The sequence below is a fragment of the Eptesicus fuscus genome, chromosome 23 (assembly GCF_027574615.1).
Source record: "Eptesicus fuscus isolate TK198812 chromosome 23, DD_ASM_mEF_20220401, whole genome shotgun sequence".
In the NCBI taxonomy this organism is placed as follows: domain Eukaryota; kingdom Metazoa; phylum Chordata; class Mammalia; order Chiroptera; family Vespertilionidae; genus Eptesicus; species Eptesicus fuscus.
In genome coordinates, this window is record NC_072495.1 from 25,171,392 (window position 1) to 25,188,973 (window position 17,582).

Below are 17,582 nucleotides of genomic sequence, written 5' to 3' on the forward strand. Positions count from 1 at the left end.
CCTGTCTTATTTCCCGCTCTTACCCAACATGTTCCCCTTCCTTGTTACGTCAGTTCTTTTACTGTCACGAGAACAAGCCAAGTTAATTTCTGCCTGAATCTTAACAAACATACTTCTCTCGCCCGGAATGCCTTTCTTCTTTCATTGGCGCCAAATCACATCTCTCTTGCAAGAGAATTGCCTGTGCTTGCTGTGTCCACTTTCCTGCTTTCTCTTCTCTTTATCCTCCTTCAATCGGGTGTTCATCCACACCACTCCACTGTGCAATACCTAATTTCAGTATTTTCCTATCAACAGTCACTCCCTCAGTCTTTGCAATCTCAGTAAATGACACCATCATTTATTTACCCGCCTCCTGTGACTAAACCCTCAGAGCCATTCTTAGTTCTTCTTCCTTGTAACCCACCTCCAGTCTACCAGCAAGTGGCTTCAGCTTCTACAATAGTTGTCTGTAGGATATGTATTATAATAACAGGAAAAAATAAGGAATTGTACAATCTTTTAAAAAATACTTTAGTTTGAACTTATTTTTCTTTGGAAACACTAACTTACAGCTGTGAGCCCAAGTAATGTACTTTTCTGAACCAGTTGCTTCGCCAACTCCAGAACACCGCAGCCTGAGGTGCCCAGAAGCCTGGGCATTCTCCTCCAGAACCGCAGCCCTGGGAGCCAGGGAGTTCATTCTGGTCCATTGCTGCCATCTGACCCTCTGATTCCACCCCAGGCTTCCCAGTTGTCCCAGTCATGGCCCTTCCAGAAGGGTCCGGGTTAGAGCGTATGCTGCATTTGCGTGTTAAATGTCTTTGGCCTCCTTTAGTTTGGAGTAGGTCCTCAGTCTTTCTCTGACTTTCATGACCTTGACATGTATTTATAGAATGGGCCAGTTATTTTGGAGGTCAGTTTGGGTTTGTCTGGTGTTTCCTCATAATTAAATTCAGGGTGTGCATCTTTTTCAAGAATGCCGCTGAAGTGGTGCCGAGTCCTCATACTCATTGCTTCCTGTCAGGTGACACATGGTTTTGAACTGTCCATTCCTGGTGACATTTATTTTGCTCACTTGATTAAGGTGGTTTCTGCCAGGCTTCTCTACTATAAAGGTACTTTCTTCTTCTTTGTAATAAGTAAGTAGTTTGTAGGGAAGTACTTTGAAACTATGTAAATTAGCCTGTTCCTTATTAAACTTCCCATTTATTCATTATTTAATTATGGGTGCCTATTTTATCCATTACTAATATTTATTTTGATGCTCTTACTGTCTCAGAAATTTGCTAGTGGGAGACCCTTCAAGCTGTTTTTTGTTTTGTTTTGTTTTTTTGACATGTCCCACTTCCTTACACTTTGGCACAAGTTTGGCACAACTTTCCCCGTCCCAGTTCTGGAGTCAGCCATTTCTCCAAGGTCCCCTGGTTTTTCAGTGGTTCCTTTTAGTCACCTCGATGTGGACTCTTGCAGTGGAGAGAGCTAGAGAATACATGTAAGAGCACACACACACATACACATCTACATTTATGTCTCTATATAATAGAATCCACACCTACCTATAATGACAATTCTGAGTCAATTCTATAGAAATTATTCTAGTTTTCTCACTGTCCATATTTGTAACTTCTCCATCGTGAGGAACCTAGCTCCCATTATAGTTAGCATATTTACTTAATCAGTCCCCTCAAGTGTAACCAAACTCCCACCCTTGCCACCTTCCCCACACATGTATAGGTGTCCATCTCAGCCCTCAGGGAGCTGACTCTCCTACCCTGGACCCCTTCCCTCTCACACCTACTGCAAGTCACTGTGATGAGGCCCTTCAGCTCTCATTCTCCATGCCAGGCCTGCTCTCCACATGGACGCCCTTCTCACCCTGCTCAGGCTCTGACCACCGTGTGGATGCCAGTCTTTCTCTGCCACACCTAACTCTGGCATTAGGACTAAGCTGTTCATCAAGGGATGGGAAGAGGAAGAAGGTCAGTATTTTATTTAGCAAAGACTTTCTAGTTAGTGTAGATTTGGCTCCACGTGGAAAAGGCTATAACATTTCTGTTCCCTTTCCCTTAAAAAACAACATCGGTCAGTCTGAAATAGCATTGTAATCCGTGAGCAAGAAGCCAAATCAGATCTGAAAGAACCCAACTTAGGTCAATGTAGAAACAAACATCCAGATAAAAGATTCCTCACATTTTTTTCTATCTGTTGTTCAAATATTTTGGTATTTAGACAGCTTCAGAATCACTATTAAGTGCTAATGATTATAAGTTTATGAACCTTACGTTTTGAACATGGTGGTTTCTGATGCTTGAGACCCTTGGATCAAAATGATATCTTTTAAAACTGAGAAATGCAAATATTTTGTCATAAAAGCATTATTGTCCTTTAGATATACCACAAGATTTTGCAAGGCAGTGTCTACATTGAATTCATTGTTCTTTGAAACTTTAGAACTAAAACCTCTGCAAGATCGCCCCTGATAAGTAAGCATTTCACAGATTGAAGCACTGATGAGGAATCAGGATGTTGCCGTCAAAGAGACAACTCCTGGAGACTACAACTTTCCCAGGACAAAAAATACCCGGTTGCCTCCAAATCCTTTAAAGATATAAACTAACCATTCCAAGAAGTAGCTTTCTCATTCCTACTCTTACTTCAGATTTTCTTTGAGAAAGGCAAATTTAGTCTTTCTTCTAAATCAAGATGTGATATGACTGGACTTCTGTTTAATTCTAAGCCAAAACATTCCCAAACTCCCACTGCATTCCTGGGAAGCCCTGAATGCTATTGAAGTGCTCTCGGCCATGTCTCATTCCTTTCGGGAGTCAGCACTCTCTGTCTGTACCTTCTCGGAGACCTGGGAATGGAACATCGCCTCCGTGACTGCTCCGACCAGGTGGGTCAGATTAGCTTTACAGTCCACTTGCGAGGCAGCTAACAACACGCCTTTGTGGGGATTTGAGCACACTTCACAAAACTGCTCATGACCTCATGGGCCAGAGAAAGCGGGTCTCACGTTGTGGACTAAGCCTAAATATTAATACTACTTTATATTTATGTAGTGTCTTTTTTCCAAGGAGCTCCAACCTCCACAGACATTATGTCATTAATCCTCAAAGCATTGCTGTTTGGTACATGGCACATATTCTCCCCCTCCCTTTTTTTACTGTGATGGAAACTTGAAAGTCAGTGATGGAACCCAGCCCCCTTGTTCTCAGTCTTGACACTATACCATGAAAAAACCCCCAAAAACCAGATGAACAATTTTTCAGGCTTATTCATTGCTTCTTGGGTGGGATTTGAGAGGATGTCTCAGTTTGTATGCATTTCCATTTTCAGTGTCTCTAGGTTCCACACTTTCTTCTTCGTTTTAAGTTAAGCATTTTCAAGCATATGTAGTTCATCTTCCGCGGTTGCATTTATAGGAACTAGAAATTTGTAGCTGATATTTGAAGTTAAAGACTTTGTTATTGGATATGTAATCTCACTTATCACTCAGAGATCCCTTATACTGTTTTTAAATCTTCACCCAAGGATGTGTTTTCATTGATTTTAGAGAGAGGAAGGGAGAGAGAAGGAGAAAGAGAAACATTGGTGTGAGAGAGAAACCGATCGGTTGCCTCCCATACGTGCCCCAACTGGGGATCAAACCCACAACCCGGGCATGTGCCCTGACGGGGAATTGAGCCCACAGCCTTTTGGTGTGCGGGATGATGCTCTAGCCAACTGAGTCACCCCGCCAGGGCTCCATTATACTTCTTATAACCCAAGATAAATTAGACTTTTTAAAATCCCCATACCAGCTCAGAGCACATTTCATTAGAGCAACCACATATTCAGTTTGTATTGGGTGATTAGCATGTACCATATATTGTGCCAAACATTTTCAAATATATTACCTTATTTTACATATGTAATATTTCATGAGAACCACTTAGATTAAGTCTCATGAGTAGGGCAAGAGGGAAAAAAAGACACTAATAGAAATATGGCCTCAGCTGTTATAATAAAAAGAAAGAGCTCAATTAATTTTAATTCCCTTAGTGGAAATCCCCAGTGTAAATATTTCCACAAAAAGGGAAAATGTGGGTAAATTCTAAAACCACCAGGAATGAGCTCAGTACCCCCCCCCCCACACACACACAAACACAAAACTTAAAAGATTGATTCCTGTAGACTCAACAATTAATTCAAAGTGGAGAAGAGAACAAAACACAGCCATATCTACCGATGACTAATATTTCTTGATTTCACTTGGTTAGACACTTCCTAATCAGGAATATTAGAACCAGGAGTTACAAACTACAGTGGCATAATTTTAAACACTCACAAGATCAGTTTCATGTCTCATGTCTCATTTTTAGATTCTTTTATTCCTGCTGTATTGCTGAATTAGATAATGGCAGTGAAAAGAGATACTTGCTGGGGGTGGGGGGAGAGGGGGAGGAAGGAGATCCGAAAAACTCTTCTAAAACAAGGAGAAACTTTCAACTTTTAATCATTAAATTCTGAAAGCCCCGGAGTAAAACGTGCCAGATGCCCTGCAACAATAGTTCTAGTCTCCTCTGCTCTCTGGCCCAGCCTGATTTGAAATGGCCCTACGTTTCTAAATAAATAGTGTTTAATTTGAAACTGGGCAGCCCTATCCATCATGGAAAATCTTTATAGTTTGGAAAATATGTACAGTATGTCATACGTTAGGCATATAATCTAGTCATATTCTGTAGCATAGCTACACTGCAGTTTATACTCAACAACCTTGGGTTTTTAAGAAAATATATTCATAACATTCTAAATGTTTGTTTTCTCTTGTCATAGGAAATATTAGCCAAAAGGAATAGCCTGGATCCCAAGTAAGAGTTTAATGAGGGGGAAATTTAGAAAGTGGTATGTTTGCCTAGCAGCGTTGCCATGCGGGGTTGTATTGATTGTGGACTGCACAATTCCACAATCGGGGATACCCGAAACACAGACAACCATGTGAGTGGCGCCCCCTGGAGGTGAGCAATGCCTGGCAGCCCTGATTTTAACTAATTCGGAAGGTTTTTGAAAATGCTCTTATTTTTTTTTCTGATTCACAATTCACCAATTGTGACCTGCAGTAGGACTTTGATTCTTATTCTTGTGTGTGTGTGTGTGTGTGTGTGTGTGCGCGCAAAGTTGTTAGTTTTTCCTCTCCATATTGGTTCCAAAAGACTTCCCTCCTGACAGCGTTAGCACACTGGTCTGGCATCCTCCCAGCCTGAGGTTTTCATGAGTCAGGGAAAACGTGTGCAGCTGGAGAAGAAGCTCGTCAGACATGTTCAACCGGCCCCGGGCTTATTTGTGAAGTCCCTCCCTGCATGCCCCTCTTCCTCTGCATTCCTGCATTCCTGTGTTCAATGCTGGGCAGAGTGTGTTGTTTACACATCTGTGTTCTTACTCCTTGAAACACTGCTGCCCAGCCCTGCTGTGACATCCTGCTGCGCCCATCACCGGCACAGCACTTAGCGCGGGACCTTGACTCTCTGCTTTCACCTTCCACGCCTTGATTTTCGCTCATTTCCTTTCGTCCTGAGGAAAGCACGTGGTCTCTAGATGGGGAAGATAACGGGGGGGGGGGGGGGGCAATGGGGAGAAAGCCCACCTCCACAGAACGAGACCCGGAGTGACCCCGCGGCTAGAGTGTTACTTGGTCAAAGCCCTCCACCTCCTCATTCATTCTGACTGTGGCCAGGCCTGCTTCTGCTTTATTTTTATTTATTTATTTACAGAGAGTGGAAGGGAGGGGGAGAGACAGAGAGAGAAATGTTGATGTGACAGAGACTCATCGATTGGCTGCCTCCTGAGTCTGGGCTGGGGATCGAGCCTGCAACCCTTGGGCTGATGCTCTATCCACTGAGCCAAACTGGCGAGGGCCCTGCTTCCGCTTTAGTAAAACAATTGGAAGAGATGATATTGTGAATTTTATAGCAGTGTCAGTTCTTAGTGGTCTCGTTGATTTTAAAACGAAAATGGATAAGAAACTGGTAATAGTGGTTGCTTTCTGGGGGGAATCGAGTGGCTCTGGGGTACAGGGGAAATCTCACTGCACCTTTATTTTACCTTTTGAATTTCATTCTATGGGCCTATATAAGTAACTGAAATAAATGGAAAATGGAAGCAGGCAATTAAATAGACATGAACTAAATTGATGCCATAGAAAATTCTGTTAATTATAGGAAATGATTCAAATATATTAATAGTAGATCAGAAAGAGAGGTATGGTTTTCTTCATTTTGTTTTAGAAACTGAAAATGTTTCATTGTTTGCTGGAAAAGGAAAATAAAAATTAAGTGTCTGCTCCTCCTGTAAAACTCTAAACACCCAACGACTTCTCTTTAGGGTTTTGTTTTTCTTTTGTCTTTTTCTCCTCAAGTGAACTTAAGGCCAGTTTACAGTGGAGCTCTGACTTCTTCGTGAATGTCTCTTTGCCGCTCTGCCCGCCTTGCATGAAGAACTAGTCAGAGGGTGCGAGTTCCTAAGTGTCATCTGCTTGGCCCTCTTCTTCCTGCCAGCGAGAGTGGGCAGCTACGGCCCGAGGTGTGGATAGCACCCTGGCAGGGCTCTTCCATCTCAGACAGACTGCAACCCAGAGTGGTCCTTTTTTTTTTGTATATTTGATGGGACTCTCTCTAGAGTCATTTCTGTACTTACAGTTATACTGTGTTCCTTTCAACACCTGCTAAGTAGTTTATGGAGACTCAGATTCAAGTAAATGACCTACATAGCAAGTCTTTGAGAAGCAGGCTATCACATTTCCAATTCTGAATCTCCTATCTGTTCATCTCTTTTTTGAAGAATCAGCAAACCTATGTCAAGTTTAGTACATCGACTAACATCATCATGCCATTGCCTCAGGGTTCCTCCTACATGCCACAAACCAAGGAAAACGTTTTCGTTTTGATAATTACTTCAAGTATGTGCTTGAGTATGTTTTTATGTGTCTTACATGTCTACTGTTAGCTACCACTGAATTAATAGTTAATTACTCAGGCCTTTGAAACTAGGAAAGAAACTGACATTTTCCCATGGAAAAGTATCTAATATTTTAAAATATTTTATACTTGTGAAAGGTAAGCCAAATAAGCTTTAAGGTGTTTTTATATTCATTCATTACCTTTCAGTTTACAAATAAAAATAGTTTCATAATAAAGTTTTCATCACATCGAAATAAAGGAAAATAGAGAGTTGAATAAGCATGTTGATTATAAACATATCAAGTAATAAAAGACATAATTTTAACAAAATTAATAAACAAATTAATGTGTAACTTTATATTTTTAATTATATAAGTTATGCATGACTACATTCTCATAGATATTTTAAAATTACCAATAAATATATTTCATATCTTTAAAATGCGCGCGCGCACACACACATACACACACACACACACACACACACACACACGATGTGCTGTCCAGTACGATAGCCACTAGCTACATGTGGCTATTAAGAATGTGAAATGTGCCCTGACCGGTTTGGCTCAGTGGATAGAGTGTCGGCCTGCGGACACAAGAGTCCCAGGTTCGATTCTGATCAAGGGCAAGTGCCTTGGTTGCGGGCATAGTCCCAGTGGGGAGTGTGCAGGAGGCAGCTGATCGATGTTTCTCTCTCATCGATGTTTCTAACTCTCTATCCCTCTTCCTTCCTCTCTGTAAAAAATCAATAAAATATATATATTTTAAAAAAAAAGAATGTGAAATTTGGCTAATTTGAGTTGAGATATGCTATAAATATAAAATATACACTGAATTGTGAGGATGTATTAAAAAAAGAATATAAATTATCTCGATAATTTTTATATTGACTACATATTGAAATGATATTTTTATATTGGATTAAATAAAAATTATTATTTAATTTTATTTGTTTCTTTTCCCTTATAAAAATCTATACTAATAAAAGAGGAATATGCTAATTAGACCGGGAGACCTTCCGGACAAAGCCATGGTGGTGGGGCTGAGGCAGAGGCAGTTAGGGGCAATTAGGCTGACAGGGGAGGACAGTTGGGAGCATGCAGGCCAGCAGGGGGGGGCAGTTGGGGGTGAGCAGGCTGGCAAGGGGGGGCAGTTGGAGGCAGGCAGGCTGGCAGGGGGGCAGTTGGGGGGCAGGCAGACTGGCGGGGGGGCAGTTGGGGGCAAGCAGGCTGGCGGGGGGGCAGTTGGGGGCAAGCAGGCTGGTGGGGGGGCAGTTGGGGGCAAGCAGGCTGGCAGGGGGGGCAGTTAGGAGCAGGCAGGCCAGCAGGGGGCAGTTAGGAGCAGGCAGGCCAGCAGGGGGGCAGAATTGGGGCAAGCAGGCCAGCAGGGGTCCCAGATTGGAGAGGGTGCAGGCCGGGCTGAGGGACACCTCCCCCATGCACGAATTTTGTGCACTGGGCCACTAGTATATCTATAAGAAAATTTAAAATTATATATGTGGCTTGTAATTGTGTCTTACATTCTATTTCTGTTGGATAACACTTTGAACAGATTGTCCTGTTCAGACTGTACCACCACAGGAAATATGTTTTTCATCTTTTCTATTGTGTGCCACTTTTATTTTTACCTTTTTAACACTATTTGTTGAAAAGACTTTCATTTCCCCATTGAGTGTTCTTGACACCCTTGTTGAAATCATTTGACCATATAAGTGAGGGATATTTCTGGGCTCGCTATTCCAACTCTTGGTCTGTATGTCTGTCTTTATGCCAGGACACATAAGTCTTGATGACTGTAGCTTTGTAGTAAATCAGGAAGAAAGCAGGAAGGGCGAGGCCTCCAATTTTGTTCTTTTTCAAGATCGTTTTGGAATTTCAGGGTCCCTTGAGATTTTATATGAATTTTAGAATGTATTTTTCTATTTTTGCAAAAATATGTCATTAGGATTCTAATAGGAGTTGTATTGAATCTATAGGTTGCTTTGGATAGTATTGACATATTAATACTAATTCTTTCAATTTAGAAACATGGGTTGTCTTTCCATAATTTTATACCTTGCTAAGAAGGTCTTCTCAATGCTAAAGTTGTAAAAATTTTCTATATTTTCTTCTAATAAGTTTAAATATTTGCTTTTTACATTTGACTCCTTAAACTAGCTGAGATTCCCACACACACACCCCCCTCAAAATGAGAACACTTGAATTGTCTGCCTTTTCCCGGCTAATTTTAATGCCACTTTTATTATAAATTAAAAACCCATAGATACGTAGGTTTGTTTTTAGACTGCTATTCTATTTCACTGATCCATATGTCTACTTCTGTATTACTGTCATTATGCTTTAATTACTGTAGCTTTATATTATAACTTATTATCTGAAAGAGTGACTCTTTCCCCTCCATAGTTCTTTTTCTTTTTCAGTATTTTAAAGATTTTCCTGTACATTTTCTCTTCTAGGTGACTATTAGAATCAGCTTTAAAGTTTCAACAGACATATTAGTGAAATTTTTATTTGGATTGGATTGACTTGATAAAATAATCTTAGGAAAATTGACATTTTTATAATAATAAGTCTTTGCATTTTGGGGGAAAAAAGTATTTCTAGTTTCTGTATTTCTATTATCACTATGGTCCCTAGGAAACTTTATGTTTACTTGGATTATAAGCAGATTGCCTCTGTAAAGCAGTTCTGTCCAGCTGAACTTCCTGTGATGATGAAAGTGTTCTGTATCTGTGATGTGTAATATGTGCTTGTGAACACTTGAACATTCGCATGTGCTGTTGAACACTTGAAATGTGATTAATGCAACTGAGGAACAGAATTTTAAATTGTATTTAATTTTGATTAATTTAAATTTAAATGGTCACATACAGCTAATGGCTACCATAATAGTGCAACTTTAGGATATATTAATAACTTTGTAATTGAACACTTTTGTAGGTGATAACAATAGGTAGTAAAAGAATTATTGATACCTACTGTGTGAAAGACACTGCATACGGCATTGGAGAGAGTCTAAAGATCATAATATTAAATACAAAGGAATTCCTAAAGAATTTAAAACCCAGTCCCAGGTAAAGGACAAATTGCTTAAAAAATATTTATGCTGCCAGAAAAACACAATTACAAAAATGTGCTGTGGGGATAAAATAGAGATTGACCTTGAAGAAATTATTCAAAATTTAAAATGAGTAAGTAATAGGAGATTTTTGTTTTCTGAAATGTGGAAGAATAAAGAAGGAAAGGAATGAGGTGTGTTTGGGGAATGTAACTATATCAGTTTCCTAGGGCTTCTGTAACAAATTACTACATATTTGGTGGCTTAAACATCAGAAATTAATCTCTTACCAGAGGCCAGAAGTCCACAGTCAATGTCCCTGGGCTGCAATCAAGATGTAGACAGAGCCATACTCCCTCTGGAGGTGCCAAGGGAGATTCTGTTCTTTGCCTCTTCAGGTGGCTGCTTGCATCCCTTGGCTTGTGGCTACATCACCAGTCTCTGTCTTGGTCACATTGAAAAACGGTGCCCCATTTTTCAGCTGATCACAGCATCCAGTTTGGCTGGAATTTGGGAAACCTAGGTGGTGGGAATGATAACAGTCATCAGTCCCTGAATGACTTGTACATGTGTGATGTTGTACCAGGCGCTCTATCTGTGCTATTCCATTTACTCATTTAAGAACTCTGTGTAGGCATTAGGGGATGATAGAGGAATCTAAAGTGACTATGTCTTTGACCTTTGATGACTGGGAGATGGTGATTAACACAAATTGAAAAGTCAAAGGAAAAACTGGTTACAAAGGGAAAAAAAAAGAACTTGGCTTTGGCTGTGTTTAGTGTGAGGCCCCAGTAATTATGCCCAAAAAAGGTCAACCCCAGATAGAAGCCTATGAACCCTGCATAGAGTTCTGATGGCCTCACTTACAATTTCCTAACTTTGTTTTCCCGTTTGGGTTGAAGAGGTAAATTACGAGGAACACTAAATTTGAAATCGGGAGGTGTGGGTTCAAGACTTCCATTTACTAAATGTGTGAACTGGACAAATGATTTCATTTCTCTGAGCTTCAGTTTCCACATCTGTAAAAGAGGAATAAAACCCCCATCCCTGCCTTTACACTGTTATGGTCCGTTGTAAGCATTCAAATGTTTGTAAAAAGAAGAGCAAATTTTTTAAAATATATTTTTATTGATTTCAGAAAGGAAGGGAGAGGGAGAGAGAAATAGAAACATCAATGATGAGAGAGAATCATTGATTGGCTGCCTCCTGAACATTCCACACTGGGGATCGAGCCCACACCTGGGGCATGTACCCTTGACTGGAATTGAACCCGGGACCCTTCAGTCCGCCGGCCCACGCTCTCTCCACTGAGCCAAACTGGCTAGGGCAAGAGCAAAAATTTTAATATGTCAAACTCAAGCTTTAATTTGGAAGTATTAAAAGTTCTTAAAGCTATCTGGATCCTAGCAAGTTAACATTAATTTTTAAAGTTTATTGCTGACTCCCTTTCCTACTGTCCATAATTTTACCACTCAGGTTTCCTCAGCGCCACCAAGGCCAATTCTTAAAACTCTCTTCCCTGGCTTTCTTTCTGTGACAATCTGCTGGCCGTTTATCTTTCTTTCTCAGTCTCCTTTGTTGGCTCGCCTTCCACCTAATCTCTCTGTTGGCGTTCCTTGGGCTATGTCCTGGCCCCTTTCCCTTCTCACGCTCTCATCTCTCAATAAGCAAGTCCTCCACACCCATGGCATTAATTAGCCTCCACATCCTGATGACTCTCAGATTCACATCTCCAGCCCAGACCTCTCCTGAGCACTCCACTTCCACACACAGCTGCCTCTTCTCCATGGCCACTGGGGCTTCACGGTATTCCAAACTCAGCAGGTCAGAACGCCCATGGTTTTCTACCCGAGGGAACAGTACCTCCATCTATGAAGTTAGCTAAACCAGAAACCGGAATCATTCTTGACATATCTGCCTCTCCTTTACCATCATATGCAATTGGCCAGTCTTCTGACCTTCTATATATTTCTCACTGCTGACTTTTGTCTGCACTGCCACCCAGGTTATCACCTGACTACTACAATGGCGTGACTCATCACTGCATCCACTTGATGCCTCCAGTACCTTTCTGCACTGCTGGCAGAGTGCTCTTGCAACATTCATTCATTCATTGAAAAATATTTATTGAGCCCCTACTATGTGCAATTTGTGACCAAGACAGGCACATCCCTGATCTACTATAATTCTACTTAAGAGCATATGATCGGGCCCAGCCCGCTGTGGCTCAATGGGTTGGAGTGTCATCCCGTACACTGAAAGGTTGCTAGTTTGATTCCTGGTCAGGGCACATACCTCGGTTGTGGGTTTGATCCCCAGTTGGAGCATGTACAGGAGACAACTGATTGATGTTTCTCTCTCTTCTTTCTTTTTTTCTCTCTTTAAAATCAATGAAACATATCCTCGGGTGAGGATTAAAAAAGAGAGAGCATGGGGGTAGGAAAAATTTCTTTGAGGAAGTAATTTTTCATCTGAGATCTGAAGAATGACTTAGGAATTAATTGGGCAAAGAGAGGGCAGGTGGCAGGAAAAGAGCATTTGAGGCAGAAGGAACATCATGTGCAAAGGTCTCAAATCAGGAAGAAGCAAGATGTGAGAAACTGAGAGGTCAGAGGGTGAGGAACAGAGTGCAAGAGCTGAGGCTGAAACTGCTGGGCACAGCCAGGCTCTGTGGGGGTGGTGACTCTAATTGGGAGGGATTCAGGGCATCTTGGGTCTTGGGGCCCCTCAAATGGCCTGCTACAGTGAAATGTATAACAATTCCTTCCTTCATTCCCCTCTTTCTCTCTGTTTCTCTCTCTCTCTGGGCATTTTTCTGAGGAGAGAATGCATAGCTTTCATCAGGGTCTTTTTTTTTCTCTACCCTCCCCCCCCCCCCCCCCGCCCAATGTATTGTTATTGATTTCAGAGAAGAAGGGAGAGGGGGAGAGAGATAGAAACATCAATGATGAGAATTATTGATCGGCTGCCTCCTGCACACCCCCTACTGGGGATTGAGCCCTTGACCAGAATCGAATCTGGGACCCTTCAGCCTGTAGGCCGATCCTCTATCCACTGAGCCAAACCAGATAGGGCATCATCAGGGTCTTATAGGCAATCTGCAATCCTCTTCCTCTCTAGATGAGACGTGTAAAGAGTCTCTGATGGCATGAAAGCCCAAGGTATTGACTCTAGACTTTATCCTACAAGCAGTGAGATGCCATTGGAAATTATTAAGCCAAAAAATGGACAGATTGTAAAATTGACAGGGCAGGGACTTTTATCTCTTTTGCCACTGCTGTGCCCCAAGCACCTAAAACAGTGCCATGCACAGAACTGGCACTCACTAAATAATTGCTGAATGAATGAATGCCTATTGTGGCCATTGAATTATATTGTATTGCATTATTCTGCGATCATGTGCTTTATGCTTCTTCCTTATAAGAGTCAATTCTTGATAACGACTGTGTCTTATTCATCTTTATAGCACTAGAGATATGATACTAGTGCCCAGCACAATGCCTGGCTTCAAATCAATTTCAAAAGCATTAATTAATTCAGCCAATAACTTAAGAGCACCTACCAGATGCCAGGAACCTGGGAATAAAAAGATGACTAATATAGTCTCATTAACCTCAAGGATAAACAGTAATAAACATTCAAACCAATTTTTTAAAGTAAATGAATAAAGAAATAAATGGGCTCATTTAAAAGAAAAGACGCTTTCCAGTGCTTTTTAAATACTGCTACCAAGTCAGCTAACTATCCAGTTGTGCTTAAGGCAAAACCTGCTCTTTGGCTTCCCAATGGAGAATATATTAGCAAACCAAAAATGGAAAGCGGGGAAATATCCTACATCAGAAAGCATATTTTTAGGGCTTTTTTCAGATGTATATGTAGCTACTCTACTTCTGAGGCTCTATTGGTAAGTGGGTCACAGTAGCCCCTGGAAACACTTTGAAAGCTATCTGTTTAAACTACATATGACATGCATTATAAATCATTTGATGATCACCTATGTTGCTCAAATCTCCCAGATAGTCTATCTAGCCTGCCTGATCGCTGGCCCTTAGCTTGCTGGCTGGCTTTGGCATCAAATGTGCAAACTCAGTCCGTTGGAATACATTTAAAAAATGTTGTATGGACAAATTTGTTGGTTTATGTAGTTCATGTAGGTTATTCATCTGTGTTAGGAAGTGTCCCCTGACGAATCACATACTCGCTTTTGAACCCACTGGTTTTCTGTAAATTATTGAAAGTTCCCAGGCCTCACTGGCCTCCTTGAGATTGTATACATTATTTAAAATATCGCCATTAACTCACTGCAATAAAATTCTAGTTCTGAAACTTATAATAAAACTCTGGTTTACTTTTGAGCAAAGAAGAAAAAGAGAACAAAACTATTAAACCATCAGGTCAACTTGTCATTTAAGGATTTGTATGTCCCTTTTCTTTTCTTCTCAGTGTACCCAGACTTGATAGAAATAAGGATCAGTTCATCTGAATGAAAAGCACACGCAAGCAATAGTTCTAGGAAAGCAGATCTTACCAAGTACTTTTTCTTACAACCACACTGTAACAAATAAAGAAGTTGGGTTTTGGGTTTTTATGTTGCTATTTCCCTTCCTTTAGAGCAGACCGGTTTCAACTTTTACATATCTAAGCAAAACATTTATTTGGTGAGCAGCTCTATTTATTTTCTCAGAGTTTTATTGTCAATGTCTTAGTTTAAGCCAAAGGGAATTTGTGGTTTCTGAGATCAGAATTTCAACTGCTCTCTAAAGCTAAAAGGAAAGTTAGTGATTACATTAACCATTTGTAGACCCGATCTTTGATTCTAAATGGTACTTAAATGTTTTATTGACATTCCCACTATTTTGTAGTAATAACATATCAATAATAATAATAATAATAACCTATATCTATAACAAAAGAAAAAAGGATAATGTTGGAACCTCTAGTAGATATTCTGACAAGTCTTACTTAAAAATACTCATCTTGCCCTGGCCGGTATGGCTCGGTGGTTAGTGTATTGGCCCCACTCACCGAAGGGTCATGGGTCTGATTCCAGTCAAGGGCACGTACCTGGGTCGCAGGTTCCTCGCCCTATTTGGCAACCAATTGATGTGGGTCTCTCACATGATGTTTCTCTCTCTCTCTCTCTCTCTCTCTCTCTCTCTCTCTCTCTCTCTCTCTCTTCTCCCCTCCCCTCTCCCTTCCACTCTCTCAAATCAATGGGAAAAAAATATCCTCCAATGAGGATTAACAACAACAAAAAATACTTATCTTATTCTATTTTCCCACCAAAGAAAGAACAGAGGACGTGGAAAAACCTTTCCTCCCATCTAGTGGCTAGAAAATATAAAAATATCCTCTACGTGTTTCCCGGGACTCCAGGCACCGGAGTTTGGCTGACAGATTATAATGTATCTAGTTGTTCATTCAGTTAAGCAAAAATAAGTCCTAAAATCTTGACCAAGGCTGAGCCCAATGGAGAACTGTATACCAATGACGACTCACTGATCAACTTCCCTTTAATCAATGCCACTTCTCTTCAAGAAGAAAGAAGGTCCGTGGTCCTTCCCAGTTCATTAGTGTGAAGCCCTGAGAGGAACGATAGGGCTGTATGTCTCGGCCACCTGAATGGGGACTGAGAGTCTATTCGCCTCTAAAGCGATCAGTGCCTGCATCTCGCCTGGCCCTTACCTGCTCCTTGTTGGCCTCACACCCTGACAACTCTTCCCTCAAGAGGTGGATGTGCCGCATCCACTACAAAGAGCCAAGAAGCTGTCCCTGAAACTGGCTGCCTCCAGGCGACCTCGGCTCCTGAAACTTGGAATCGCAGACTCTGCTGCTGGCAGCGGGGCCTCTGTGCAGGGCCAAACTGGCCCACAGGAAGGCAGGTTTGGATCCGCTATGCAGCCGTGAGGATTAGTACTTGGTCTGTCTTGTATGTCCTTGTGCAGATGTCAGATCCTTTGCTGAACTGTGCCTCTCTCTGTGGTTCTCACAGGTCCAGAGAAGGAATATTGAGTTCAGCCAGCAAAGTTCCGAGAGCACCAGGAAGAAGAGGAAGGTCAGCGAACCGATGATACGCATCATCCCGGAGAGAAAATGAGACTGAGAAGCCTTTGCTACGTTTATCCCCAAAGAATTTTGTTTTGCAACAAACTACATGAAGTGTCTTAGTAGGAGAGTAAGTTCCTATCAAAACCTTGCCCTAAATTTGTTGTTCAGCTTCCTTAGTCAGTTTATACATTAGTAGGTAGTACGTGTGTTCACTTTGCCGCAGGGAAGCATGGTGGCCAGGGCGGCCTTGGGCTAGCAGTGCTTCCAGAGCGATTTAGCGATGAGACACCTTCCTATTTATAAAGGAGCCACAGCGGCTCCGGTGGGGAGAAGTAAGCCGTTGTTCTCAAAGGAGAGAGGGTTTTCTTTGCATAATCAAACTCCCTGGGTGCTCACACGACTGTGAAATGTTCCAACTTGTTGTAACCTGCGCCCTGGAATCCCTCTATAGCTTTATTAGAATTCCCACAGAATTGCATAGATGTGTGCGGTAGTGCTTACCCAGGTGTGATTTTTGTGTTAACGTCAGTCACGAGGTTGAACAGCTAAGTGTTGGACTATCAAGTTCTTCCAATCTGGCCCTGGGCCCTGATCTGTTGGCCAAGCCGAGGCTGGGGAAGAGGCTGCAGTGCAGGAGCCTGGCTCCCTTTAAGGCCTGTGCTGAATGCCTCCCAGCAGCCCTCAGTTTACACTTCAGTCTGTAACTTGCAGATGAGGTTACTAGTTCCCTTATTCTGGAAGAATTTTGATAGACGGAATGAATTATAAATGACTTAAAGTGTTATTTTTATTATTCTATAACATGGGATTTAATTTAAATGGATAGAACCAATAAGTGAAATGTATAGGTTAAATACATTTAAATAAATGCATTGGTTAAATTTACTGGTTAAATAAAAAAAATGCAAGGTATTGCTTTCTTGCTTGGCTTTTCTTCTTTGCTTAGATTAATGTTTCTCCAAGCGCAGTAAGAACACCAGCACCTGGAGTGCTTGTGAAAGTAGAGTTTACAAGGCCCGCTTTATTTCTACGGAAGCAAAATCTCCAGGGATGGGGCCCTAGGGAAACCCCCCGATTCCAATGTGCACAAAAGATGGAAGCCCTGAAACCCCTGACCCAGACTAATCGGGGCACCTTGGGGCCAGGCGTGCACTTGAGCTGGAAGAAGGCTGTGTTCTCCTAAGAGGAGAATCCGAGGGAGCGCCCCTGCCCAGCTCCGCCCTTTGCCGGGCTCTCATCCATTTCTGACCGTCCGTGGACTGGGGTCTGGGATTGGGCTCACCCCAGGGCCTGCTCTGGGGGAGCGTCCTCACATAAGCTTGCTCTGCCACTGGAAGGGAAGGAGGGGAAAGGTATTGTGTTTATTATATCCTGGATGGAATTGTAGCCTGAGTCACCACAATTGCTTTTGAGAGAGTCGTATGAAGAGATTAGCTGTCTACCAGAGGGATTAGGGTTATTGTGTATCTCTCCGGAGGGTAGATCTGAGACCAAACTACTGAAAGCTGCAGAAGGTCCGTTTGGCTCAGTATAAGGAGGCACTTTTTCAGGTTG

At 41.8% G+C, this 17,582-nt stretch overlaps 1 protein-coding gene across 2 annotated transcripts in view; it reads left to right on the plus strand.

The window, feature by feature from the left end:
• The window catches only part of HORMAD2 (HORMA domain containing 2), a 50,556-nt gene extending 33,624 nt beyond the window's left edge, over positions 1–16,932 (plus strand). For both annotated transcript variants that reach the window (XM_008142821.3, XM_054712790.1), the window contains exon 11: positions 15,973–16,932. In XM_008142821.3, coding sequence (XP_008141043.2) covers positions 15,973–16,077 — 105 coding nt within the window. In that variant the 3' untranslated portion in view covers positions 16,078–16,932. The remainder of the gene's footprint in view (positions 1–15,972) is intronic.
• The last annotated feature ends 650 nt before the right edge of the window (positions 16,933–17,582 follow it).